The sequence below is a fragment of the Diospyros lotus genome, chromosome 5 (genome assembly GCF_014633365.1).
Source record: "Diospyros lotus cultivar Yz01 chromosome 5, ASM1463336v1, whole genome shotgun sequence".
Classification (NCBI taxonomy): domain Eukaryota; kingdom Viridiplantae; phylum Streptophyta; class Magnoliopsida; order Ericales; family Ebenaceae; genus Diospyros; species Diospyros lotus.
This window is the reverse complement of record NC_068342.1, coordinates 4098676-4124292: the sequence shown is the minus strand read 5'-3', so window position 1 is coordinate 4124292 and position 25617 is coordinate 4098676. Positions and strand designations below refer to the sequence as shown.

Here is a 25617-nt window from a genome sequence, read left to right as displayed (position 1 = left end):
GACCATGGAAGATGTCCTGGATATAATTTGTATACCTTAATTCTACTTACTTTGGAGATGAAAATTTATGGATTTGCCCTAGGATTCTCCTTGTTTGCTCCTCTTGTACTGTAGTATTTTCCCTTTGACATCTCCCAGCACCTCAGATGACCATAAGAGATGAATATTTTTCAATCTCACAGTATCTGTGAATGGTATCCCGTATGATATCTGTCTATAGTTATTAGATTGGTATAAATAAAAACTCCCTTTCCGTTCACATCAGATTAATTGAGTGTATATCTTCAAAATTCATCCTTGATTTGATGAAACAGAGAGATTCGCCCTTGCAATCCTATGTTCAAGGCGAGAAGTTTAAAATTAACAACATTTCATATTTCAATATTTTTTTAAGTTATTTTATTTGAATTCTAGAGTCCTTCCTACAACAGTATCTAGCTTATTATCTATTGCAATGATACCTAATTTTTGTTATTAAGGCTCCATTATGCCATAAGGTTTGTAGATGTAAGACACCATTGACGCTACAACAGATCTTAGAAGGTATGAGGTTAGTAAAAATGTCCAGAAGGTCAAATACACTTGTTTCCTAGTTCCATGGGGTTCCTTGAGTTGAAAAAGTGGCCTTAAGTTCACGCCTTAAATAAAAAAAAGGGGTGAAATGGAGTACCTGGGATAGAAGACATGAGATGATTAAACACATGCTCTCTATTAGGCTTGAGGGTTCGGTTCTAATCGTGAGTTGAATTGGAATTTTTTTTTCTTTTTTAATTGAGTCGAAATTGTCTTTTCAATTTAGGTTTAAAAATCGGAACTGAAAACTTACGATTCGAATTTGATTCTTAAAAATAAGGAACCAGAACTAGAATCGAATCACAATCGGTTCAACTGTTTTAAAAATTAATTAAATAAATATAAAATATATAATATAATACATAATAATTGATATTTTAAAAAATAATTTTGATTAAGGTAAGGGGATTATAAATTTAAATGAACTATGTGACCTTTGATTCTTTTAAACCAAAAAAATAGGTAAGTAACTTGATTTACATAAATTAAGTTTAAATTTTTTTTTTTTTAATTGAATCGGTTTGAATTGAAATCGAAGTGGAATTAAATTGTTAGGGAATTGAAACCGAAATCATTATTTATAGACAATTTGGTTTCAGTTTCACTAAAAAGTAAAATTGAAACCGCTATTTCGATTCGATTCGGTTTTATTTATAGACGATTCGAGATTAGTGAAGAGTTAGAATCTATGTATGCGTATAAATCGGATTTAATCACAGTAACATAATAAAGGATTGTGTTTGTTGCTGTGATGTGAACTCCTTAATGGGCCATGCTGCGAATCATCATGATTATAGTCCTAAACAAATATGCATGGTTGAATGGCAGTGTGAAAACACAGTGGAATATTTAATCGTATTATTCTTTATGACTCAATCAATCAATTATACAAACTAAATAATAGGTTATTATTACATCCAAATCCCTAAATTAAACTATCAGCAGGAAAAAAAACCCAAAAGTACATCCACCGGATGACGACGACGACGAATACTGAATTTCTGTGTACTTTGTACAAAAGTACGCATGAATACACACATATATAAGATATGTATATATTGTTAATTACTTCCATTGAAGCACAGCCACAGAAGAGACGAGTGAGATAGCCAGGCCGAGAAGCATTCTTGGCACAGACGACGAGGTGGCTGCAAAACAAGGTTTCAAGCTGTAAGCACAGCAATGAATTTGTAACCGAGCTGCTATTTTGTTGGAATTTTTTTTATTGAAATTGGTATATACGTACTAAGTGATAATATTTGGTTAAAAATAGCCACACACACACAAAAAAAAAAAAAAACAAAAATATTTGGATATGAGCTAGTCGTAGCCAAGTTACATAATCAAAAGTTGCCACGTATAAAGTTTTCGGCAATGGATCACATTCATGTATGACAATTCAATCCTCCTATGGGACTAATTAAGGCTATCGGTGGATGATGTAAAAGGTGTTTTGTGGGTTTCTATACTACAAGTTTAGAACTGTATAACCGAACTAATACCTAATTTGAGTCAAAAGTAGGTGGGATGGGGGATGATTTTTCTTTTTTGTTTTCAAGAAGATCATCCTTTTCAGCCCATGACTTCCACACCTTTTTGGCCCTTGGAAATTAAACAAACTAAGCTTAGCCTCCCAACTTTGTAATAGAATAGAGGCATGGGTGGGTTTTGACTTTAGCTTTTCCTCTAGCCTCCCAACTTTGAAATAGAATAGAGGGCATGGGTTTTTAGATGAAATTATAATATGTATATATATTAGGGGGTATGAGTAATCTTAATTTTGTATATGGGAATGGGAGTTGCTGATCATCTATCTATATTCATGAATTACAAACGAAAAGCACTACCAACATGCATGGCTTGTAATTAAAATGAAAAAAAAAAAAAATTCTGTAAGTGTGTCATCAATCATATCATCAGTTTAATTAGCTAGGGGGATTTGTGTGTCGACTATATGTATGTATGTATGTGCAGATCCATATATATATATATATATATATATATAGAATTGGCATCTGTAGTAATTACCTAGATTGCTATCATTTGAAGGCGTTGAAGAAGTTGATTTTGAAACGCTGATGCCAAGCTTCTGACAGTCGGATCCAACGGCACCTACAAATTAAACGCACACGACGAGAGATTAATATTCATTCATATATCGATCCTCAACTCAAAACCCAATTCATTCGCAAGGTCGATCGAAATTAAACAAACGAATTCATTAATTTCTGCAACTAATTAATTAAAACTTAATTAGGGTTTCTTTTCTTACACTCGCTGTAGCAAGGGAAAGCCGCGACGTCGAGCAGATTGGAGTAACCTGCGTTGCACTTGCATGTGTGTCTATACGTTGAATTCTTCGAGCAGCTGCCTTCGCCACAGTATATCCAATAGCAAGCTAATTCAAGCCACAAATAAAAAGCACGACGCCGTTAATTAGGAAAGGAATTAATAATTGATCAGGAGATCAGAGTCGATGGAATTGATGAACACGATTATATATATATATATATATTGGCGAATTAATAATTAACAAGATATGATGAATAATTAATGGTTGCGGCCGGAGAGTATTATACGTACGATCGAAGAAGGAGAGATTGTACGGCGGGACGGCAGGAGCGGGAGGAGCGGCGGGCATGCAGGAGTAGTCGACAGAACCTGCGTGCAGGGTGCATCGCGCATGGAGAAATTAAATATGAGTGATCAGTGTGAATGAGATTAATTAATTAGCTAGCTAGGGTGGTTTCATTTCTGGTTTGTGATTGGTTTTATTTATTTATTTATTTACTCGATCGATCGATCGATCGGGCCGGAAGCAAATTAACAGAAAGAAATTAGGAAATTGATCGATGGATTAAGCAATATGTACATACAGTTGGGGATGATGCAAGGAAGGAACTTGAAATTGTCTTCGTCGGAGAGCTGGGTGCGCTTCCAGCCGGCGTCGCATTCGCATACGAAGTTGAAAGCTGACCCCACCGCCTCCTTGCATGTCCCTTTTCCGCATGTCACCTCCTCGCATATGTCTTCTGCACTCATATCCAATTCCAATCACACACACACACACAGAGTAATGTTATTTAACAACATGATATATATATATATGTATAGAGAGAGAGAGAGAGAGAGAGAGAGAGAGAGAGAGAGAGAGAGAGAGACATACTAATATAAGGGGAGAGGCTTGGTGATAAACTTCTATCTCCATTAGCAACCATGGGTAGCAGAAGGAGGAGGAGGATGGCTGCGAGAACAGTGAATTTGGAGGAAGCCATACTGATCTCGATCGGTCTGAGAGAGAGAGAGAGAGAGATGTTTTATGTTGTATGTACTTAATTAGAGGGGACGGGTGATGGGGCTGTATGTGTGTGTGTATACATATATATATGTATGAATGAACGTACAGCGCTGGACATTGAAGAGGCTACACAGAAGCTTCTGCAATCGCGTAAGGGTGGGTGGCTGCGAGCCTGTGCCCAATAGCCAATGGTAAGACTTTGACTATTAATTTTGAGAAAATGATACATATAAAATATGTACTCTTTTTTTTTAAAATTCTTTTAGGTTAAAACTCATCAGCCCGGGTGATTTAAGTACCCCCCCCCCCCCCCCCCCCATTACTCACTCATTTGAGCTTGTTTGCAATATGACGAATTGGGTTGTTGAACATAAAAAATCTATTTATATAATATTATATTAATTTAAATTTGGGCATATATATATATATTTATATTGGTGGGGGAAAGTCAAAAACATCTAGACTTTGAGGAGGATTCGTCCAAAATCGCCCACTTCTGACTTCACAGGTTCACGATTTTATATATCGTCGCATTGAAACGTTCTCCAATTACAATAATGTGACAATATTTAATTAATTAATTAATATATATTCTAGTTTCGACTTGTTTGAACGTTTGACATTCCGAGCAGCGACGGTCTCAATTGGCTGGAGATTTTTTTTTTTAGTTTTAGTTTTATTATTATTATTATACTCTATTTCTATATATATTAATTTGTTAGGTAACGAATTCTTCAAGACCAATTAAAAACTTGAAGCAAGAAGAGAGAAAATTAAGGAATCAAAATCAAATCCGACATCTCATCAGCCTACGTACGTACAGATCATATAACTACATTTTAATGTGATATATATATATATATATGAATATTTAGTGAGATTTGTTATTTGTTTTGGGAGATTGATTAAAAAATCTTTTTTAAAAGTGTTAATTGTTCAATCTTTTGTGACTTAAATAGTGTTTCAACTATATATAATTTGAGAGTTCATCTCTATAATGATGATGTCAAAAGAGATTCTTAATAAGATTTTTCTAATAAAATAATTAGGTGAAAGATCAAGTAATTATCTGTGCATGAGAAAGATTCACAAGTGAGGTAGCAGCTCACTTGCGTGTGCTCTTTCCCCTCTTCTAGGGGAAGAAAAACATAATCCTTCACCTCGTTCTTCATGCATCAATCATCCAGCGGATTGATGATATACTTATTTAATTTTAATGGCAATTTTATTAGTCCCTTAAAACTAATTAAAAGAAAAATGTTATATTCATAAATAAATCTAACAAAAAAATCCTCAATAAATTATCGTGATATATATACACAAATTTATAATAATTCTACTTAAAATTAATTCATAATAATTCTATTTAATTTGTCTTCGTTGAAACTCAAGTCTTAAGTTTGTTGGTCTGCACATTTATATATATATATATAGTGCTAATTGAAGGGTCAAAATTAAGCATATATAATAATTTAAGATGTGTTTGATTGAAAAAAGAAAATAATTTTCAATTTTATGGAAAAGAATTCCCACCTCCCCAAGTTACAATTTTTTATGAAAAATGAGTCAAAATATGTTTTAATGTGGTGTACATAAAAAAAATTTAAGAAAAATGTTAGGCAATCAAACATGCAAGAATGACAATTTTTTTATTAATATAACATTTTATATGAAAAATAATTCCAATCAATCAAACACATCTTTAGAGATTTTGCCTATCGAGTAGGAAATGGTCTTTTTCAAACAGAAGGTTCCAGTGCCACTTGAGGACATTCATTTGGAAGCCTTCAATTCAAAGCCCTATAGGCTAATGGGTTAACCTTATTATCTATCTATATATATTCCAAGCCGTCACGTTCTTTTCCAAGTAGTTAATAATTGAAAGCACTAGTTTTCAAACCAAGACGCGTTTCTTTGTGGATTTGTGTTTTGTTAATTAATTACGTTAATCCACCAAACTTCTCAGTATTATCATCATATATATAATAATAAAACCAAACAGAAAGTATTAAATCATTGTTGAAAGACGTGGAAGTTGCAGTGTTGATTAAAAGACACTGATATCTTATATAACGTGAAGACCGTTTTATATAATTTATATATTATACAATACAAAATTAAATTAAATTAAATTAAAGAAAAACAATCTAATCATCATAATTGAGACTGACTCTAGTTTACCCAACCCATAAATAAATTATATCAATTCACGTTTAATTCATCTTAAAAAAAAAAAAACCCTTACTAATTGCTTCCTTTTTTATGTTCTTTCTTATTGTAGACCTTCAATCTCCTACGCTACCTCGTCCTTTAACAAAGCATTAATATGCTGACACATAATAATTGACGTAAAACTAGGGCCATTGAACCGTTTGAAACAGTCTGTTTCGATGTTTTCTGTTCTTCCTTAATTGCAATAGTTCTTTTGCTGCATTTTGTCAACATTTTGGTTCCATCTGTCCGTGTCACATGAAGTTATTTTGCCCAACGGGGGATCCATCCTCTCAATCTATAATCAGGGTTACATTAACAGGAAGCTAGAAACAAATTGTCTAATAGACTATTTTCCCCTATTCCTTGACTTTCTATTAGAGTTGCTGTTGGAAGTGAGTGTGTGTGTGGTTTTATCTTTATTTTTATTTTTATTTCTTGCTTGGTCCCCAAGATGTTCTAGAACAACTTGGCCCCCAAGTTCTTCTAGAAATACTTGGTCTCCAAGCACTTCTTGATTGGCTTGGTCTCCAAGTTTGGTGGGTGCCTATATATATTGATGTGAAATTTTTCATTCTTCACAAGCTCTAACAAGCTCTCACAAGCTCTCACAAGCTTTTAAGTTGTTCTCTCTTCTCAAGTATTGTCTCTCATATAGAGTTTTCTTCTTTGAGCTTTAGAAGAGCTTGTTTTTCTCGAGTTTTTACATCACTGAAAGCAAGCCCGTCTTGAGTTCTGCTAGCTCCGATTGTTCGTGGCTGCCGTTCACCGGAGATGTCGTTTCATCCTGCTGAGACAGTCGCCGTAGTCTGCTTGCCGCCGGTGCAGGGCGCTAACTGTCTTCAGGACAGCGCAAAGCGCGACTCGACCTACTTCTGTTCCTGCCTCTTCCACGATCCAGAAGTTTGTTCCTGATTCCTTGTCATTCCAGCTGGGAGCAGTGCTGTTCAACCATCTTCTCTGATTTGCTGTTTTAGTCTGGTAATCTCTGTTGTTCATTTAATTATAAACTCTTGTTACCGTAAATATCAGCTGTTATAATAGTGGTCAACTATATAGTATATGTTTCTTGTATCGTAGCCGGTTAGAACTACTTTTTGTATCAAGCAAGTTATTTCTATATACCGTACGCATCTATACTCTCTGTATCCCAATAATCTGAAGACAGTTAGAAAGAGAGTCTAGAAAAGATGGATGCCTCTATTCCTGCTAATGGTTCCGGTGCTGCTGCTGCTGGTGTTGCCTCGGGTTCAAACCCGCCCCCTGTTGCTGTCCCGGGTCTACGCCCACCAACTGCTGCTGTTTCTGCAACAGCTTCTATGCAAGAGCTTCTATGCAAGGGCTCGGTTCAGCCGTGGCCAAGCCAACCCCACATGTGGAGAAGCCACCACCATTTAATGGTAAAGATTTTAAAAGGTGGCAACAGAAGATGTTATTCTATCTGACCACACTGAATCTAGCCCACATCCTCAAAGAGGATTGCCCCGTTGTCTCGGAAGAGAATATGACCACAGAAACTGTGGCTGCAAGGGAGGCATGGATGCACTCAGATTTCCTTTGTAAAAATTATATTTTGAGTGGCTTGGTCGACCCGCTGTATAATGTTTACTGCACAGCATATGCTACTTCCAAGCAATTGTGGGAGACCTTGGAGAAGAAATATAAGCTTGAGGACGCTGGCACCAAGAAATTTCTGGTGGGTAAGTTCTTGGATTACAAGATGGTTGATACCAAATTGGTGGTCAACTAGATGGAGAAACTGCAAATCATCATTAGTGATTTGCATAGCGAGGGATTGGTCATCAATGAGCCATTCCAAGTTGCTGCTGTGATTGAGAAGCTGCCACCTTCATGGAAGGATTTCAAAAACTATCTTAAGCACAAGCGCAAGGAGCTGTCTATGGAAGATCTGTCTCTTCGTCTTCGTATTGAAGAAGACAACCGCAAAGGAGATAAAGTCTCAGATAGATTTGAAGCTAAGGCTCACTTAGCTGAGGCTTTCAAATCTCAGCCTAAGAAGCAGCAAGGCAAGAGAGTAAGCGGATCATTGGGTCCAAAGAAGTCCACTACCAACAAACGCATTCAAGGCACTTGTTGGGTGTGCGGTAAGACAGGCCATAGGGCTATGGATTGCAGACACAAGAAGGGTCAAAACTCTGGTAGCAACCAGCGCAAGTCTAAGCCTTCTTATGCCAATATGATGGAAGATGATGAGCTCGTTGCAGTCATCACTGAAGTCTGCATGGTTGATAATGCCAAAGGCTGGTGGATCGATACAGGTGCTTCAAGGCACATTTGCAAGGATAGATCCTTGTTCTCAACTTATGAGAAGATGGATGGCACCGAAAAGGTGTATATGAGAAATGTCGCAGCCTCGATTGTGGAAGGCAAGGGCAAAGTACTGCTAAAGTGGACATCTGGGAAGATCCTGACCCTCAGAGATGTATGGCATGTGCCTGAGATTCGCAAGAATCTGGTGTTTGGAACACTATTGAACAAAAATGGGTTTAAACTCGTTTTTGAGTCTGATAAATTTACTCTTACCAAAGGTGGAATGTATGTGGGTCGAGGATATCTAGATGAGGGCATGTTCAAGTTGAATGTACAGGCCCAAGTGCTTAAGAAGATTAATAAGAATGACTCTTCTACTTATATTGTTGAGTCGTTTGATGTTTGGCATTCAAGATTAGGACATGTCAATTATCGTTCCCTCCAAAGAATGGTTAATCTAGGGTTATTACCTAGTTTTAACATTGATAAGGGACACAAATGCGAAGTTTGTGTTGAATCAAAGTTTACAAGAAAGCCGTTTCCATCTGTGGAAAGGAATAGTGAATTACTCGACCTAATTCACAGTGACGTTTGTGACATGAAAAGTACTCCCATTAGAGGTGGAAAAAATTATTTTGTCACATTTATTGACGACTGCAGTAAATATTGCTATGTATATTTACTACGTAGTAAAGATGAGACCTTTGATGTTTTTAAAACATTTAAGGCAGAAGTTGAAAATCAACTAGGAAAGAAAATTAAGGTGCTCAGATCAGATAGGGGTGGTGAGTATGAATCATCAGCTCTGTTTGAATTTTGTGAATCTCATGGTATAATCCATCAGACGACAGCACCTTATACACCACAACAAAATGGTGTAGCTGAAAGGAAGAACCGAACTTTGAAGGACATGATAAATTGCATGTTAAATAGTTCAGGTTTACCCTATAATTTGTGGGGGGAAGCGTTGCTTACTGCAAACTTTATATTAAATAGAATTCCACATAAGAAGTCTGGCAAGTCGCCTTATGAAGTGTGGAATAGTAGACAACCCTCTTACAAAATCCTGAAAGTGTGGGGGTGTTTGGCCAATGTGCAGGTTCCTTTACCTAAGAGAACTAAACTTGGTCCAAAAACTATTGATTGTGTCTTTATAGGCTATGCCTCGCATAGTGCTGCCTATAGGTTCCTGGTAACAAAGTCAGAAATTCCTGACATTAATGTTAATACTGTTCTGGAATCTATAGAAGTGGAGTTCTTTGAGAACATCTTCCCTTTTAAGGGAGATAAACTCATTGCAAGTGGTTCCAAGAGAACTCATGAAGCAAGTTCTTCAAAAGGCCAAGATGGGCAGGAAATTGACATTGAGCCTCGAAGAAGCAAAAGGGCAAGGAAGGCCTCTTCCTTTGGCCTAAATTTCCTAACCTTTGTGTTAGAAGATGAGCCGCAAACATATGGTGATGCAATGTCATCTCCTGATGCTCCTTATTGGAAAGAGGCTATTAATAGTGAAATAGATTCCATCTTGTAAAACAATACTTGGATATTGGTCAATTTGCCACCTGAGTGTAAACCAGTTGGGTGCAGATGGATTTTCAGGAAGAAATTAAAGGCAGGTGGTACTATTGATAAGTACAAAGCTCGGCTGGTAGCTAAAGGCTATTGTCAGAAAGAAGGACAAGACTTCTTTGACACGTATTCTCCAGTGACAAGAATCACGTCTATCAGGATACTGATTGCTATTGCAGCATTATATAATTTGGAGATACATCAAATGGATGTAAAAACAGCATTCCTGAATGGAGATTTAGAAGAAGAAGTCTACATGGAACAACCTGAAGGGTTTGTTGTAAAGGGACATGAAAAGAAAGTTTGTAAACTAGTAAAGTCTCTTTATGGGTTGAAACAAGCGCTTAAACAATGGCATGAGAAGTTTGATCACACAATGTTATCAAATGGATTTAAGATAAATGAGTGTGATAAATGTGTTTATGTGAAAAACATAAACCAAGAATGTGTCATTGTGTGCTTGTATGTGGATGACATGTTGATAATGGGCACGAATATAAGTGTCATACAATCCACAAAACAAATGTTGAACTCGCACTTTGACATGAAAGACCTTAGTCTTGTTAATGTTATTCTTGGAATTCGAATAATAAGAAATTTCGAAGGGTATGCTCTTTCTCAGTCGCATTACATAGAGAAAGTGTTGAGAATATTTGGTCACTTCGAGAGTAAGCCAGCAGTTACTCCGTTTGATCCAAATTCAAAGTTGAAGAAAAACCATGATGAAGGTGTATCTTCTTTGGAATATGCCAGAGTTATTGGGAGTCTGATGTACATCATGAATTGTACTAGACCTGACATCGCCTACTCCGTAGGCAGGCTAGAGAGATACACGAGCAATCCTGGGCATGACCATTGGGGTGCATTGGTCAGGGTACTTAGGTACTTGAAGTACACCCTGGACTATGGATTGCAATATACAAAATATCCACATGTACTGGAGGCTAGCGAGATACACGAGCAATCCTGAGCATGACCATTGGGGTGCATTGGTCAGGGTACTTAGGTACTTGAAGTACACCCTGGACTATGGATTGCAATATACAAAATATCCACATGTACTGGAAGGATTTAGTGATGCTAATTGGATCTCCGATAGCTTAGAGACTAAATCAACCAGTGGGTATGTGTTCACCCTAGGTGGTGCTGCTGTGTCGTGGAAGTCTTTGAAGCAGACGTGTATAGCACGATCAACCATGGAGTCAGAGTTTATAGCTCTAGACAAAGCAGGCGAAGAAGCTGAGTGGCTTCGCCATTTTCTCGAAGACGTTCCATTATGGCCAAAGCCTGTTAACGCCATTTGCATATACTGTGACAACTTAACTGCCTCAATGAGGGCTAAGAATAGTGTCTATAATGGGAAGTCAAGACACATTAGGCGCAGACATAACACTGTCAGAGAGTTGCTCACAAATGGAATAATTTCCATTGATTATGTAAAATCGAAAGAAAATCTAGCTGATCCTTTGACGAAAGGAGTGACTCGTGAGCAAGTCAAATTTACATCGAAGGGAATGGGGTTAAAGCCTTTAAAATGAATTTTCCGGTGGTAACCAAACCTAGTTGACTGGAGATCCCAAGATCTAGGTTAAATTGGCCAACTGGCTGGAATAAGTCATAGTTGACACACTATGAAACTTTTAGTTTCTTCCCATGTCTCAGAAATTGAAGAGTGTGTCATGTCGATGTTAAAGGGAAGGTTGATATCTTGATATAAGAGGAGTAGTGACAGGGTACTCTTAGTCAATGTTTCCCTATATGAGAGTAGAAGTGGGGTCGCTTCTATGAGAACTGTTCAATGGCTTGGGTTCTCTAAAGCTCTCATGAAACCCAGGATGCTGTCCAGGACCAAAATGGACACAATCGTATAGAACTCAGTGGGTTAAGACATGTTGTGTGTGATGTCTATTGTCTCGATTTACCTTCAGAAGGATAGTTCAAGAGCTAGTCTCACTATTTCTTCGGTAAATTCGATAGACATTCACTAAGAAAGGTTCAAGTCCAAAAGACACCTTGTTGATGCATGACTTGTCTATTTGCTCTCAGTGACTCCATGTCGTTTTGATAATTTTTTTTTTTTTTTTTTGAGCACACACTCATGTGGGGGATTATTGGAAGTGAGTGTGTGTGTGTGTGTGGTTTTATCTTTATTTTTATTTTTATTTTTATTTCTTGCTTGGTCCCCAAGATGTTCTAGAACAACTTGGCCCCCAAGTTCTTCTAGAAATACTTGGTCTCCAAGCACTTCTTGATTGGCTTGGTCTCCAAATTTGGTGGGTGCCTATATATATTGGTGTGAAGTTTTTCATTCTTCACAAGCTCTAACAAGCTCTCACAAGCTTTCAAGTTGTTCTCTCTTCTCAAGTATTGTCTCTCATATAGAGTTTTCTTCTTTGAGCTTTAGAAGAGCTTGTTTTTCTCGAGTTTTTACATCACTGAAAGCAAGCCCGTCTTGAATTCTGCTAGCTCCGGTTGTTCGTGGCTGCCGTTCACCGGAAAGGTCGTTTCATCCTGCTGAGACAGTCGCCGTAGTCTGCTTGCCGTCGGTGCAGGGCGCTAACTGTCTTCAGGACAGCGCAAAGCGCGACTCGACCTACTTCTGTTCCTGCCTCTTCCATGATCCAAAAGTTTGTTCCTAATTCCTTGTCGTTCCAGCTGGGAGCAGTGCTGTTCAACCATCTTCTCTGATTTGCTGTTTTAGTCTGGTAATCTCTGTTGTTCATTTAATTATAAGCTCTTGTTACCGTAAATATCAGCTGTTATAATAGTGGTCAAGTATTTAGTATATGTTTCTTGTATCGTAGCCAGTTAAAACTACTTTTTGTATCAAGCAAGTTATTTCTATATACCGTACGCATCTATACTCTCTGTATCCCAATAATTGCATCTAGAATTGTGTCCATGTGAGCCCTAGCATTGATGGAGATAGGAATGCATGAAATTTTTAATACCAAATTAAAATTCTCAAAACTCACTGTCAACACATAGTTAATAAAAGGGAGACAAAAATAGTCGCCAGCTGATCCCGTTCACATGATAATGATAATCAACAGGACCACTGGTTGGTTCGGCCGGCAATTTCCGTTGGTTTCTCTGTGTGTGAGTCAGGCCCCAGGGCATTATAGGTAGAGAAAAAGGCGTACTATGGTGGTGTTCTTAATTTTCTTTAGGCTACATCTGGTCTTCAGTAGTTACTCTCAGTAAATGCAATGTTAGCTACAACCCCTTTTATTGGCTGGCAATCATACCGTGCGACTTCTTACATCTTTTATTACTTAATTTTCTTTTATCATTAATATTAGCAGTACTCACCTCTGTGTCCAAAGTGTGCCGAAAGTTGATGAACACATGGAGATCAAATAAATAAAATTAAAAATAAATAAAAATTATTAAACATGATAAAAAAAAAAAAAATTAGCCTTGGTGTTTTTTTAAGTTTCAATTTTACATTTTGAGTGTCTAATTTAAAATTTTTGAAAATGCATTCTTTTTGTCATTATAAAAAAATATTTCTCAATATAAAAAACTAAAAAACGTGTTTATTTTAAAATTTTAAGAAAAATTATTTTATAATATTTTATTTAATAAACAGCCTAAACTAGCTACAATTACTACCATCAGTGGTGGCTAACGACCACCACCAACTGAAGATTCCAACGATCAGAGCCTACCACGCAAAGCTAAAGGAGTTAACATATACAAGAATGAGTCAAATTTAACAACTCAATTTTTATAGATCTAATTTTTAGTTTTCGGCCAAAACTGAAAAACGCATTGTCAGTCACCACCAGCCACCATGGCCGATAATTTCCAACAATCAGAAGCAACCACCCGACACCCTCATCTTTATCGACTAGCATACTAAAAAACTAACAACATCCAATAGTCAAATCTCCATAGATCTAAACTTAAACTTTTCGCCAAACCTAACATGTGTGTAAACGCACTATCAGTCGCCATCGGCCACGGTGGCCGATGGCTTCCAGTGATCAAATGCAACCACCCGACACCCTTATCTCCATCAACAAACATATACAAAAACTAACAAGATCTAACAGTCAAATCTTTATAAATCTAAGGTTAAACCTCCAAGCCAGACACAAAATCAGTGATTTATAGAGGTGATGGCGATCGATAACAGCTCACGACAATGATGGCGGTGGCAGGCGCAATCAACGGCCAAGTCTTGAAAAGGAAATTAAGAAAAAGAGTGAAGAGAGAATGAAGAAGAAAATAGAAAAGGAAGAGAAATGTTGCTATTGTGCGAGATTGGGAATGCTCAAAATAGTTGTTTTTCACGTTTTCAGATTTTGCACTTGTTTTGTCTTAAAACAACCAAAACGATTTTTTGGCATTTTGCATTTCCTTTTAAATTTTTTTCTTATTTTTAAAAATATGTTTTTAAAAATAGTAAAATAAACACATTTTTATTGTTTTAAAAAATTAAAAACTAAATTATGTCGCTCCCATTAACCTTACGGGAACCTCTTCCTGCCGGGTGCTAAGATGGCAGAAAAAGTGATGGTTTGAGAATTGTTTAGAAACATGTGCAATTTTGATAATTTTTAGTTAAAATAGCAATACTTTTGGTAAAAACAAAAACGAAAATAATGTTAAAAAAGAACGACACCGTTTAGGAATGTTAGGTGATGGAGGCACTAGACTAGAGTGTGATGGAAGGGGTTGATTGTTTAAAAGAAACAAATCATAGGAACTTGAAATAGCAAAATTTAACCACAAGTGTCCATAAAATTGACCTGGCACTAGAGCAATGGTTGGGGTTGATTGATTAAAAAAACAAGGCATAGGAACTTGAAATAGCAAAATTGAACCACAAAAAATGTCCATGAAATAGACATAAACCACAGGAAAACTAGTTATAATTTACTCTAAAATTGACATACCTCAATGCATACGTGACGGAACTTCAACTCTCTTTTTTACCTTTACTTCCTCCCAGAAAACAGCACAATTACAACACAGAGCACCTGCATACCAGAGAAGCAAGCCATCCCTTCAGATATTCACAAATGAAATGTGCTCAGTACTTGCTCTCAATTCATCTTTAGATATTAAGCCGAAATGTTTTAATCGAACCTACCGGATTTCAGCTAACCATGAGACCAGCCTCACACACCTGCAAGTTCATAGAAAACCCTCGAATCTTCGTTCTCTGTTCTTGCATTCCTCTTAAGATCAGATAATTATCAATTGCTATAGAGAAGATAAAACTAAGGAAAAGAGTAATAAACAACAATAGAAACAAAAAATAAAAAGGTTGTCAATTTGTTTTGGCCATAGATCTAAACTAATCATACAGGAACATCCTAAGAATGGTACATTTAGTTCCAGAAACATCCTACCCTTCTATCTGCTGTTCTGTGACCTTCAAAATTCTTACGTAAACATCAACACATCAATCTTTAATCCCGCTAGTTGGGATCTCACAGAAAAACTGCTATTGGGTTCATTGGTGTTGATCTTCCTGCTTCATGGTGTTGTCCTTGAAGATCTTAGTCAACCAGATAGCAGTTTCTCTAGGGGACACCTTCCCCGGTCCAAAAGGCTTAAGCAACACCCCTAGTTCATCATACCTTTCCTCTTGCAACAGCCTCGCACTGAATTCAAGCAAACCTTCTAAAGCTTGAACTTGCTGCCGGTAAGATGAGGGTTCAAAACGATTGCACTGAAAGTCTGATGAGGCTCGGCTTGATGCCCCAGCTGTTGCATTTTGATCAGAGCATGCACTCCCATTCTCTCCATCGAACTGAATTGTTCCCTCAACTCCTTGCCAAGCATCAGTAAACTTTAGCCGACCAAAGTTTTTCTCACAGACCTGGATTGTACATTTGTCCTTCATGATTGAACGATCACCTTCTGGTGAGGTAACAGAACCTTGTGCAGAAGTGGATGAATTTCTACAGATTGGAATGAAGGGGTCATGATAGGAGGCTAAAGGAAATTCGGCAATCCTGTCAATTCGAGGTGAGTTCACAGAGATATCAGGAGATTCGATGCAGTCAATGATACCAATATTAGGTTTGCAATGGGATCCTTGACCAATGGCTTTCGTCTGCGATGGGAAGGAAGCTCTAAGAGTTGAATGGACTACCTTTTTTATTGGTGTTCGTGAAACTGGAAACTGCAAAAGAAAGAAATTACAATTAAGAACTCCACCTCAGAAGGTGGAGAAGCTGCAGTTCTGGACTCCTGAGACATTAACACTTAGAACATAGACAAGCATGGGTATCCAGACATACAGAAATGCACGTGTGCCCCCACGTTAGTACTAATACATTTTGGAATAGGTAATTAGTTATTGATGAAACCAGCCTACATAAGTACAAGGAATATACCTTATTAAAGCTTCAGTTCATAAAAGAGTGATTAACTATTCAAGTTTAGAGGATAGTGATGTGAAGCAGCTACAGTATCATATCAACTCAACAAACTATGATGATATTAGACACTTATAGGTATCGTTGCATGCGTGATTAAGGTCACCCCACACTTCAATTACATGTACATGTGGGTGCAGGTAAATATATTGAATTGAGACCCACATTGTCATAATAACATCAGAGAGAACAATTAGAATGGTTATCTCACTAAATTACCATACAATTAAATGAAGGTCCATATCATAATCATAAGTTATATGATGCAACGAAATGATAGAAAATAATAAATGGAACAAGAGTTTCTGTACAGTGATTAAAATGAGAGAATTTGCATGTGGAGTTCTTCTACGTTGTCTTTGTTTGCTTTTTTAGTTTATAACTGTTCTTATCAAATATATGCTCTCTAGAAGTTCCAATTTTAGCAAATAACAGAAACTTCTCCCAATTTAGTATTAAAATTTCATTACTTTGAGACTGGATATGGAGTTTTCACTAGGATGTGTCTGGGTTGTTCTCATCTTTCTATAATGTAGCTGCAGCAATAAGAGGATGCCATGAATTTCTCCTATGTCGGTGAGACTTTGATGTAATTATAATAATATCTTATATTTGCTGCAATTTTTGTTCAACTTAGTTTAAGCTTGTACAAGTGAGTGATGTTCAAATTTGCATTAGGAGTACCAATAAACATAGAAACCATTAATAATGACCCAGTGCAGAGGAAGTCTAATTCAAAGAACAGTTTCTTTCCAACAACATTCATATCATGCTGTCCTGTAAACTCAATTAGAGACAGACATGTACTAATATCAAACTGTTACTTATTATTTTGGTTCTTATTTTCTCTAATAGGCTCCAATTGAGAAGTAATGGGCATGGGCTTAAACCACTTCAATTACACAGGATAAGAGAAAAATTAAAATGCACTTTGTTTTATAATAATGAAAACTAACAAAAACATATGCTAACATTCAAACATGAAGCCAACATAAAAACATGTATAATTATCAAATATTAGTTTCCTAGACTTACTGATTCACGGTGCCTAGAAATTCTTGCTTGCTTCTTAGGGGTAGCAGAAGCTTTTCTAGGAGTCAATCTTGGAGTTTTGCTAATATCTGAAGCTTTGGAAGTGATTTTTCTACCAAAAGTTCTGTCTTCAATGATGCTTCCAACAGACATTTCTGCTATTCTTTGATTCAAATAACTTGGAGAGATTTGATTTCTTTGAGAAGAAAAGGAATCTTGTCTAGCTCCAGATACACTTGGATTAAGAGTCCTGTCGTTACCAAATGCGCCATGTTTTACTCTGTACTTGGAAATGAGAACATCTTCTGGTTCTGAACTTCTCATTTTCTTTATGTACTCAGGTTCAGGCCACTGGGTTGATAAGCTATTGCGCCTAGGGCAGTTAAGTCTCAGATGAACCTTAACAACATAAGGCTGGAGGTGTGGGTGCCTTAGAAGGTCTGCTGCCTGCCTCAGAAAAAAGAATTTCAGAAAACATAATAGCAATTCACCCATTCTATTGATGCTTCTGGCCAGAAAGCATAACTGTGAAAACAAAATGGTAAAATAACTAGAGAAGAGAGGCCAACAAGAATGCTGAAGCTGCAAACCATATGACAAGAGATGAGGCAATCATATAGCATTGCAAAGGAGATGGCAGCAGCATAGCCTTGTTATTGATGCAAAAAATAGCAAATGTACTGTTGGTGGTTATACTTTCGTAGAAAATATTAACAGTGCTTAAATAGCAAGAAGATAAATTCCCTCTTTTATGCAAGTATGCAAATAGTGGCATTATTTAACGAATTATAAAAATAATCCAAGGCACTGAATCATTATTCCATGCTTGCATTGATCCTAATCCTACGTAAACTGCAGAATAAAGGCAGAGGAAATACACTTGGCCGAAGTTCTGGGTTTTTCCGCAGCATGCTTTTGACGAGACCCCGACTGGAAAACAGAAATAGGCCAAAAGATTAGATTTTATCACCTATTTTAAGACCATCTAAAAACAAGCAAAAATCTAAAATTTCATTAGCATGAAGATATTTATTTTATCTTTCCTCATCCTTTTACACAATCTCATCTCACAATCAGAGGCGGATCTGGGGGAGGGCTCAACTGGGCTTCAGCCCTCCCCTAGATCCATTTGAACATTTGATTTCCTTAACAACTTGCCATTGAGTGATCTAATTTCCTTAACATTTGATTTCCAGATCCATATAAATTAATTTTTTTTTTTTAGTTTTTGAATTGTCAGCCTGTATTCTTTTTAATCAAGCCTTGTTTCTCAAGCCCTAATTCAAATATGATGCCACAAACCAAGCTCATAATCTGGCCCAAATTAATTTTTTTTTGTTATATATGAATTCATTACATTGACTTTATTAATTTTCAGCTCCGGCATTCTAAATTCCTAGATTCTAACTGCTGCGTTCTAAATTCTTGGATCTGCCCCTGCTCACAATAAGTTATTATATATCAACTTGAATGGTGCAAGGCACATAGTAAAATCCTCAAGAAACAATTACAAGAACCTATTCCATGAACAACAACAACAACCATGTAAAGCAGGGAAAAAAACTCACAATGCACCAGAGTAATTGGTAGGGAGTGGTGCCAAGATATTCTTATTTATTTTGTTGATCAGTGCTTGTATATCCTGTTACAAAGCCAAACACCAAAACAAAAAGCAGTTTAAAGGTGCTCAAAACCAACACAAATTGCAGCAGAAATTAAGATGGCAAGTGAATATAATTCAGTGATGCCTGAAATGAAGTTCAGAAGAGCAAATTATACATGGAAAAGTAGTTATTGAACAAAGTGTCCCTTTTTGTCTTATTTGATAACCAAGTAAAAGGTGCCACTTGTCCCCTTAGAACTACTACTTCAGCTCAAACTGGCCTGCTAGGCACACCACCTCTCAGTCTACGGAAGCAATTGTGGAGACTTCAGCCCTACCAACAGCTCAGAGGTTGTAGCATACACAAACCCTCCAACTGAACGAATGGGGACCACCTTCTACCTCCTTTTTCTCATGGTTGCCAGATATCCATCCCTTCCCTCTTCAAAGGAGAGGATCCCAAGCACTTCAATAATTGTTGTAACTTCCCTATCTTGCTTAGCGCACTCCACAACATAACCAGGTCCTCATTGGCTTCAGGCATCTCAACATAACATTGAAATCCTGAAGTTCCCTGCTAAAAGGCTGCCAATTTCTAGCGTGAAGAAGTACCAGAAAGGTTGTCCTAGGAGCTGAACCATTTCATTTATTTACTAATCGCATCCCAGCAGTGATGAAGATGAAGGCCATTCTAGCTCTCTAAAGCAATTAAAAAACCTCAATGAAAATCACCACAAAAGAAATGACCACAGTTAGAGACTCCAAAGTTGAACCCACTTCACATGATACTTCTGAGACAAACCGCAATACTTCCCCCACCCCCAGCCCTGGCAAGGAATTAAGCCCTGCTGACTCCTCTGCCATATCTATTCCCGAGGAATGCCTTGGCCCTTTACAGCATCCCTTGGAGTACAAGTCTTTCCACCTATTGCCCATGCAACCTCCTCCCAGTTTTAGGAGCATTTGTGAACAGCTCTTTAGCAAGAACAGGCATGAAACTCTCCTGGCATTCACAAGGCTCTTATTTTTTTTCAAGTATCCTAAGTCAGCCTCACAAGCTAATTCATGAGACATTCACTATCCTTTACAGACTGACATCCTTTAAATAAGTGTTTTTTGAGGATTAGTTTTGAGAACATATGGGGCTTGGCCAATTCTCAAATTTTGATTCCTTGTTTCAAGGTCGACCTATTCATGTTTTTGAGTCATTGATTATTCCACAAGCCACTAATCCATGGGATTACCCTGGACCTACCAAATTAATTATATATTGCATAATAATAATATGGAACAGCCGGGGTCAGATAATTGGGACCAATAATCAATCTACCAAACTGTGAACTATCTTTAGGCATAGATAATTCCACTAGCAACAACTGTTTAATTTTATCTCATGAGACAAGCATAGAGTTCGAAATGACTGTTTAATTTTATCTCATGAAACAACTGTTCAATTTTATCCAAGAATTCCTGTATTTATGCCGAGTACTAAGTTGAATAACTTGTATACAAAAAAGAAAGGCAGTGACTGAATTATTTTAGAGATATTCAAAACACACCTAGACATAATATGGCTACTCCGAGACACTAAACCAACAACAAAAGAGACTATAGAGCTCTTACTTTCATCTATTCTTCTCCCTTTATTAAGGGACCATGGTTATGGATAGAGTTGCTCATTTCTAACACAGAAATGAATCTTCCACATCGAAAATGGCCCCATTTTGTAATTCATAAATACAAAGTATTTGAAATTATGGAACCATGTCATGCTAGATTAGTGGCTGCTTGCGCACATTGTGCACAAAAGTAATGTAGTTATACAGCATATCCATGGGAGTTCTGGCTATAACAGTAACCAAGTCAAAGAACAAAGTAACCACATGATCGCAGAGTAACAATTGGTTCATTGCATCTAACAGACAAATAAGCAAATTAGTTTTTGCAACTTACAAATGCTTTAAAGGCAGGTTTATGAGAAGTCATTTCGTATATACAGCATCCTGATATCATTAATGATAAGATACATTAAGCACATATTCAACTAGTAAAAAGGCAAAAAAAATATCATTTCAATTTGTATCCATGCTAGCATATACTTCTAGAAGCATTTATACAGAATTCATGTATACACTTACCCAACGACCAAATGTCCGATTTAGAACCATAAGGTATGTCAGCAAGAAGCTCAGGGCACATATAACTAGGAGTTCCCACAACCTGAGTCATGAAAACATGATCTTATGCAACAGTAGTAATGGAGAAGTGGAAAACAAGAATGATATCCAGTTAGTTTAAGCATATGACTTACAGAGGAAGCAAGATCATCTGAACTTAAAATCTTAGCAAGTCCAAAGTCACCTGTAACAGCATAATTGTCAGCATAATTGTTGGTTACAGGGTAAAATAATCATCCTTCTCAAGAAATGCAAGAAATAGAACAGTATCACTTTACCAAGTCGTATGTCTTGATCTTTTGTCAAGAATATATTTGAACACTGCATAAAATGGAAGAATTGAAGAAGAGTGATAGTAAGTACAGTTTCAAAAAATTTCATAAATGTGAAAAATAGCGTTGGCATACAGATCAAACTGAAGAACCTTGACATCACGGTGAAGAATATGATTTGCATGCAAGTAGTCAAGTGCCATTAGCAGTTGAACAAGCCATTTGCACAGCTTCTATGAGAGAATAAACATTTATATATCAACAAAAAATGAAAATATTCGACAGATAAAGACAAAAATGTATAGAGGTGGTTCATAGAACACACAAGATTTTAAGGATGGCTAAGATGAAAAAACAAAAATGAATACAAAAGAACAGGCACTAACTAAAATAAATAAAAACATAGGGACCTCTTCAGAAAAAAGAACACCATTAGATTTCTTTATAGCTCCTGCCCTGCAAAATCAGAAGTAGCCCAAATAATCATATTCTTTAAATGGCTAGGGGCTATATTGTAATTTTGCCAAGAAAAGTCACTTACATATCTCCTCCTTCACAATAACCTATGATAATGCATACATGGCAGCCCTGGGAGCCAAGGCAACAACATTACTAACCAGAGAGAGAAGAGAAGAGCAAAGGGAAACAGAGAGAGCCATGAAGTCCTAAAATGCAGCAGCTAACAATGACAAACCACAAGAAGCATGAAACCATTCTGAAGCATATTGAAAGGTTAAGACAGTATGAAACTGCCCACACAAAAAAAACATTTTAATCTTGGACAAGGCAAATGGGAATTCTATAAAAATAAATCTACTGCTCCCAATTCTTTTCCCTAGTTTTATTCTGCCGATATATATTAACACTTTTCACAGAAAAGGAAAGCAACAACAACAACATATCAAGCCTTTATCCCACTATGTGAGCTGGCTATATGAATTCTAGCTTGTCAGATATTTTTGTCAATGGCCTTATCTTTTGTAAGGACCTTATAACCTCGTACATAAGTGTCTCTAACGAAGTTTTTTTTAATAGAAAATGAAAGAAAGAAAGAAAAATGCCTTTCTGAAAAAATAAAGGTACAATATCTTGAAAAGGAAAAAAAGAAAAAGACTGAAAGATAAAACACTTATTTTGAACCTTAATTGCCATAGTATCATTAAAAGAGCTAAATTAATGAACCCGCAGGACACAGGTCAAGTGACTAGACCATGATAAGTTGGAATTCACACCAATAGGTCGTGAGTTTCCTTGCTATGCACAGTGAGACAAAACCTCTACCTGCGATTTACCTCCTCTACCAAAATCGAGGAGCACGAGCGACAGGGAACCACACAAGGGCGGTAATCCCAAGAGCTAAATTAATGATTTAGGTCCAACTTGCAAAGAATGAGATTTTTTTAAATACCCCCAAAAAAAAAAAATCTTAGTAACAACATCAATCAATCAAAGAATTAATTAATTACTTTAAAAAGAAACTATATCTAGAGAGAGAGAGAGCATAATGCAAAACATAAGGAAGTGAGGTGTTTACTTAGGTGATGAGCATTTAACAAACGAAAAGAAATTTCATAATTTTAATGCAAATCAATTACATATACAGGGACGTGTCTTAAAGTACCATCGTTGCTACCGGAGATAGAAACAACAAAATCAGATGTTCAAGTACCCTTTCAGAAGAAAATGGATAGAAAAAATTGCAATTTTGAATTAAACAACATCAACAGTAAGAACAAGGGTATTCACTGACCTTCTCAACCCAAGAATCTTTATACTCCACAATGAATGGATTCCTCATTTTCGAAATAAGCTCCATCTAAATATTACCAAAAATTTGATGTCAGTCTGTATTAATTAGACAACGTTATTGATCCAAGATCAGTACCACTTCAAGGTTCAATATGACAGAAAACCAGCTCAAGTATAAATGTCTGTGCTAGTGGGGCAATTTTATGCAGTTACATACTCTACCAAAATGTACTGCATTAGATTTTTAATTAATCCTCCAACCAAGCACATTTATATATGTTGCCATGTGATCACTAAAAGCACACCCGTCTTTAGTCTTTTTACCTTCCAATTTTCCAGCATGTCTAACCTTTTCTTTACATTTGTAAGCAGACATATATTACAGTGCCCATTTTATCATTTGTTACATCATCCTTGGAAATTTGGAAAGTTTCTTCCATACACTACAGATGAAAAAAAGAACTGATGTATACATTTAACTCATATATGTATATATATACCAACAGCTAAAGTTTCCTTTTTCAAAAATAAATAAATAAACAAAATCACGAGTCATTTCCAAAAGAGACAGCAAAAACGCAGGAATAATATGAGAGAACACTAACCTCTTGATGTGCAGATCTACGGCTCCTATCAGTTTGTCGGGCTAATCGGATCTTTTTCAACACATACCTTGATAGTTGGAAAGGAAGAATTTGTAAAAACCAGTGGCCAAAAGTAAAAATAGAATATCAATCATCTGTTTCATCACTCATACACATATATAGCATCTATACAAGAACAGCAAAGAACATTATGCCAGTTTTATCCTCACTTCTTCTTTTCAAGCTTATGCCTCACAAGAAGCGCAGAGCCAAAAGCCCCCTTCCCAATTTGTTCTAGTATTTCATACTGCTCCATTTTAGCTATGATTTGTCTCCCAGATGCTGCAGTCCTGTCACATATTCCGAGAAGACCATAAGATGCAACCACAAACAAGAAACTTGACCAACTATCCAGACTCAGAACATAAGTTTAAGAATTACACCAAAACAAAGCTACATTTTGAGTTAGTTTGTGCAACCAACTCTGAGTAAATAAATCTTCTTCAGCCAAACTAACTGGAACGCCAGGAACATATAAATGGATAACTATGCAGATTATAATAAAACTTGATAAATCCTTGAAAGCAAAAAAGGCTAAAGGCAATCGAAAACTTTGTAATGATAAGGGATACGCAAGTACAGAGCAAAGGGGTGAGAAATGCATCTCTGCAACACCACTCAAGGATGAGCATTGACGCAATCCGGCAAATTTACCAAACCTGACTTGAGACCAGCAAGTTCCAGAGTTCAGCCTCGGAAACGAGATCTTGGGAAACGTAAAAAGGCAATTGACAAACGGACAAAGCACGGAAGCAAAATATATCCAAGTCAGAAGCAGTAACTAGAAAATGATGAAGTTACTGGAAAGATCAGAGTAAAAAGAAAATTGTATAAAATCTCTTGGAAACAATTAAATGTCACTTTATGTTTAACACTCGAAGAAAAGTCAAAATTAGAAAAAAAAACAAAAAAAAAAACAAAATAATTGAGGGAAGGTAGAACGGAACTGCAAGATGAGATTGAATTAGCAAGCAAAACCTGAATCGTAGCAAATGCAGATAGGTCTCAGGCGTCAGGAACCGGTATCACCCAACGAGTTCCCAACCAGTGGAGTTGTTGCAGTAAGCGGAGGCGGCAAGCTCCGAAAAGCAAGCCAAGGACAGAAAGATTGTTGAATTAGCGAAACGAAACCGGAATGCAGCGAATGCAGCAAATGCAGAAAGCTCTCAGGCGTGCGGAACCAGAATCACGCAACGAGTTCCCAGCCAGTGGAGTCGTTGCAATAGGCAGAGGCGGGAAGTTCTGAAAAGCAAGTCAAGGAAAGCGAAAGCGGTCTGGCATTGAAGAGATTCGGAGAAGGAAAAGAAAAGAAAGGCGAAAGGAAGAAAAGGCGGAGGAGAGAGAGGGGAATGCGGGAGAGGAAAGGAGATCAGGTGGAGGCTGGCATTGACGGCGCAGGGACGACAAGAGTGTCGCGGTTCACGGCGAGAGCAGGGAGGAGGTGGTTCGGTCCGGCATGGCGGTGGCGGTTTGGAGGAGGAGGAGGAAGAGGTGAAAGAGATGGGGAGGGAGGAAGCATGTGATTAGGAGGAGGTACAGGACAAGGAGAGTATAGGCTTTTGGAGACATTCACGGGAGGAAGATGAGAAGTGGATGGGAGTGGGGAAAGTGTCGGAGCAAAATTCGGCAGCTTCCTCTTGTGATTCCCACCACGCCCAATTAGTTATAGGAAAATGCTATTGGTATATTTTTGTGTATATTTTAGATTATATAAAGGTGTATTAATGATAAAAAAATTCTTTATGAGACGCATAAAGACTCGTGAGGCGTAAGGTATTTTAGTCATAATACCCCTTTATGTAGCCTAAGATATACAAAAT

The 25617-nt window shown here is 37.0% G+C and overlaps 1 protein-coding gene across 6 annotated transcripts; it reads right to left on the bottom strand.

Moving 5' to 3' along the window:
• Nucleotides 1-1419: 1419 nt before the first annotated feature.
• LOC127801644 (serine/threonine-protein kinase Nek2-like) lies at nt 1420-25436 on the bottom strand. Of its 6 annotated transcripts, none has more exons than XM_052336942.1 (23): nt 24776-25436; nt 24378-24503; nt 23968-24087; nt 23759-23825; nt 23155-23220; nt 21946-21992; nt 21791-21860; nt 21557-21637; nt 21411-21453; nt 21267-21316; nt 21094-21175; nt 20909-20958; nt 18921-18994; nt 18231-18282; nt 17356-17799; nt 15024-16064; nt 14827-14910; nt 3740-4043; nt 3450-3605; nt 3157-3234; nt 2846-2971; nt 2602-2685; nt 1420-1721 (listed from the first exon to the last, which is right to left on the bottom strand). In XM_052336942.1, the coding sequence occupies exons 3-16, from the start codon at nt 24051-24053 to the stop codon at nt 15390-15392; spliced, it is 1887 nt and encodes a 628-aa protein (XP_052192902.1). In that variant the 5' UTR covers nt 24054-24087; nt 24378-24503; nt 24776-25436; the 3' UTR covers nt 1420-1721; nt 2602-2685; nt 2846-2971; nt 3157-3234; nt 3450-3605; nt 3740-4043; nt 14827-14910; nt 15024-15389. The 6 variants fall into 6 exon arrangements, with proteins under 6 accessions (XP_052192902.1, XP_052192905.1, XP_052192904.1 ...); XM_052336945.1 differs by having other exon boundaries at nt 24452-24503; XM_052336944.1 differs by having other exon boundaries at nt 24457-24503.
• Between the last annotated feature and the right edge of the window lie 181 nt (nt 25437-25617).